At 40.2% G+C, this 3,583-nt stretch overlaps 1 protein-coding gene across 1 annotated transcript; it reads right to left on the bottom strand.

The window, feature by feature from the left end:
• Window positions 1-1,970: 1,970 nt before the first annotated feature.
• On the bottom strand, window positions 1,971-2,778 carry LOC121144103 (interferon alpha-12-like). Its single transcript, XM_040757445.1, has one exon. It carries the CDS (start codon window positions 2,735-2,737, stop codon window positions 2,165-2,167), a length of 573 nt encoding a protein of 190 aa, XP_040613379.1. The 5' UTR covers window positions 2,738-2,778; the 3' UTR covers window positions 1,971-2,164.
• Between the last annotated feature and the right edge of the window lie 805 nt (window positions 2,779-3,583).

Raw genomic sequence — 3,583 nt, 5'->3', positions numbered from 1 at the left:
CTGAAACTGGCTTGAAACTACATCACTCGACACAACTCCAGACCAAGGAAGTGAAACAGCACACCTTCTACAATCTGGCCAGAGCTTCAGATGAGAGCTTCAATCAACACTAGAACCCCAGTCAGGAACTTCAATCAAGCATCTCCTGCCAATACAGAGACTGTCTGATCTACTGAAGATTTTGTTATACTAACATTTTTCTTCTCACAGGTCCCCATGAGATTGTCATCGTCCCATCTCAGCAGGAAGTAGTCTTGAGAATTCCATGCCCTCTCTCCCTACTATTGATATTATAGGATAGTTTACAACTGTTAGTGTTAGTTTTCAATTATTTTAGAGTTGGGATTGGAAGGAGGTGTTCAAATTTGGGTGTTTCTTTCAGATAAGTTTAGGTTTAGATGGGATTGATGTTTGATACATTTTGTTGTTTTAAGTTTAAATATTCTTTTTAGACTAAAAGGGGAATTGTAGGAGGAAGCTGTGTGCCGCCATTAACCATGTGACTTACTAGAGGCACACACAGATGAGGTAATAACAGAGCCGTTTACCACACCGCTAACCACACCCACTTTAGGCATGACTAAAGACATATACGGACGTAGGCGGTCAACTACGTCACTAGCCAGGTCCACTTTTGGGCATCGCTAGGGGCGTTACAGGGAAAGGTATAAAAGACTGAACAACGGAAGTCTTGGTCTCTTTTTCTGGCTTTCGGCTTCCAGTTCGGTGGCAGAAAACTACTTGTCTCATCTGGGTTACTTGTTTGGTATCTTGTGAGTAATTTCTACAATAAATACTTAGTTTTACTTTCAGTAATTGTGCCGTTTATCGTTACAGCATCAGGGAGGGGTCAAAGGATTAATTTTATACATATTTCAAATTCTTGCCCAGATTTTTTCCATGGGATGTTTCTTGATGCTTTTATGAATAAGTTGATTGCCAGATTTAGTCTGAGGGCATTTGTCAGTGATACATAGGATAGATAGTTTTTATAATGTATTATTATTATGCTGTGTTATATGACTTCACCATTTACTTTCCATAAATGCTTAAAATCCTAGATATTAGGAATAGAATACTAGGTCCCAGAATCAGAGAAGTCAGAGGCTGCCAAATTCTGGGGAATAATTGATCAAAGAGGACTAGGTCACAATTTGATAAGAACAAGGAATTCTGGCTTACAGCTGCACAGAGTGATGATTGTACACACAGAAGCACGAAATAAGCAGGAGAAATGGAAAGATAGGATTTTACCAGCCATAAACAAGCATGAGATGGGTTTATCTGAACCCTGTATGTCACATGCACCTACAATAGTTTGTACCCTGATCATGTATATAATATTTACTGTAGAATACCAGTCTAAGCATTAACATTTTTGAATAGAAATTGTAGTGATATTTATGATTTATTAAAGCTTGCTGCAGGATTCAGAAGGCAAAGTCAGACAGAAGCCATATAAGCCAGGCACACACCTTTAACCCCAGCAGCCAGAAACTGGGAGGTGGTGGTACACATCTTTAATTCTAGGACTCAGGATTAAGAGATAGACAGATCTCTTTGAGTCCAAAGCCACCCATATCTACACAAGAGTGATTCCATCCAAAAGAGAACTACAGCTCACACCTTTAATCCCAACATTAGGGAAGCATATAAGACAGAAGCAAGGTCTCAGTGAGGCATTACTTCTTCAGCCACATTGAAGGAGAGGCAGCAGTTTGAGACTTGGTGAGGAGATTGTGCATAGATCAGCAATTTCAGCCTGCACTAGAGGTGAGAGCTAGTGGCTGGCTGCTTTGCTTTTCTGATCTTCAGCTTGAAGTTTGAATCTAAATATCAGCCTCTGGGTCATTTATTTTTCAGGTTACAAGAAACAAAGACTGAAGAAACAAAATCTGATTGATTTAGCAAGAATTTATATAAAACAAATCTATAATATTATACCACAAAATATGTTATATTACATAGTATATAAATAAATAAATAGATCTAATTGGATAGAGACAAGTGACTTCACAGATGGACAGGAGCATTGCTCATTGCTGCTGAAACATCTAGGCAGGGTTATTGAATTCACGATAAATTAGAATCTTGAGACTGCAGAATCTGGGCAGTGAGGTGTAGTGTCCTCCTCCAGGAGAGTCCTCTCCACTTTTTTCAGGACTTACTCCTTCTCCTCACTCAATCTTGCCAGCAAGTTGGCTGAGGAAGACAGGGCTCTCCAGACTTCTGCTCTGACCACCTCCCAGGCACAGGGGCTGTGGTTCTTCTCTCTCAGGTACACAGTGATCCTCTGGAAGTATTTCCTCACTGCCACCAGGGAGTCTTCCTGGCTCAGGGCAGGTTCCTGCTCCCCAACCTGCTGCATCAGACAGGCTTGCAGGTCACTGAGCTGCTGGTGGAGGCCACTGCAGAATGTGTCTAGGAGGGCTGTCTCCCAAGCAGCAGATGAGTTCTTTGAGCTGAAGAGGATCAGGACGTGCTGGGTCAGCTCCTGCAGGACAGGGATGGCTTGAGCCTTCTGGATCTGCTGGGCATCCACCTTCTCCAGAGGGAATGCAAAGTCCTTTCTGTCCTTCAGGCAGGAGAGAGGGGAGAGTCTCCTCATTTGTGTTAGGATTGTCAAGGCTCTCTTGTTCCTGAGGTTATGAGTCTGAGGCAGGTCACATCCCAGAGAGCAGGTTGACCAGTAGCTCATCACCACCAGGGCCATCAGGAAAGCACAGGATCTAGCCATTGTGGATGGTGAAGATGCTGCTTGTCCTATGGGCTGTTGGTCCTGAACCTTCCGCTTTAGTGTTTCTGAAGACCATGCTGTGAGCATGTGTCTTAAATAGTAGAAAGCACCAGTTTCCATTTTCTAATTGTCCTCCCATTACTTTCCCATGCCCCTTTCACTTTCTTTTAGTCACTCTCTGCTAGTGTCTGTCCTTTTTTCCAGTCATTTTTGTTTTCATTATTTCTTTACTTCCACTGTTCCCCTCAAAAGCTTCTTTAGATTTTATTTAATTCATAAATTATCATTGACTTTTATATCGCAGATATATATTACATGCATGAAACTACTCACATGTAAAGAATGAAACCTTTCATCTAATAATTGTCCTGAAAGTTCTTGGATTTAATGTTGCAATGGAATTTTGTGGGTTGTATTTATTTCTTCATATAGTTATTGAAATTGTAATATAAATTTTGTTGCAGATTATTTTTTCTAATTTTACACTAATGATATTTGATGTAATAGTACAAGTCAAAATCTTATATATGTTGATTCAAAGTTTATAAAATGAATCATACGCCATGGTTTCCTTATATCCATGGGAGGCCTGCTCTTTCGTGAATAGAAAGGGGGAGGAGTGAATTTTGGGAGTGGATCCAAAGGAGTTGTGGGGGAAGGCTTGGTAGGAGAAGAGCGAGAGGAAACTGTAATCTGTTTGTAAAATATATGAAGAGATGTAAAAATTTAGTTAGTTTTCTCTAGTTGTCTTAAGTTGAATTAATATTAAATTATATGGAAGATCAAGTTTTGTTTTTAGTGTATATTAGGATGATTTAATGATTGTCCAAGAGTCATAATCGCACA

Source organism: Mesocricetus auratus, unplaced genomic scaffold, assembly GCF_017639785.1.
Source record: "Mesocricetus auratus isolate SY011 unplaced genomic scaffold, BCM_Maur_2.0 Super-Scaffold_100014, whole genome shotgun sequence".
NCBI lineage: Eukaryota > Metazoa > Chordata > Mammalia > Rodentia > Cricetidae > Mesocricetus > Mesocricetus auratus.
Note: the sequence above shows the minus strand (reverse complement) of the source record. Positions and strands in the feature narration are given on the sequence as shown.

What these genes read in the sequence shown, in the direction of transcription:
- LOC121144103 (XM_040757445.1), bottom strand. Translation starts at nt 2,737, where the DNA reads ATGGCTAGATCCTGTGCTTTCCTGATGGCCCTGGTGGTGATGAGCTAC.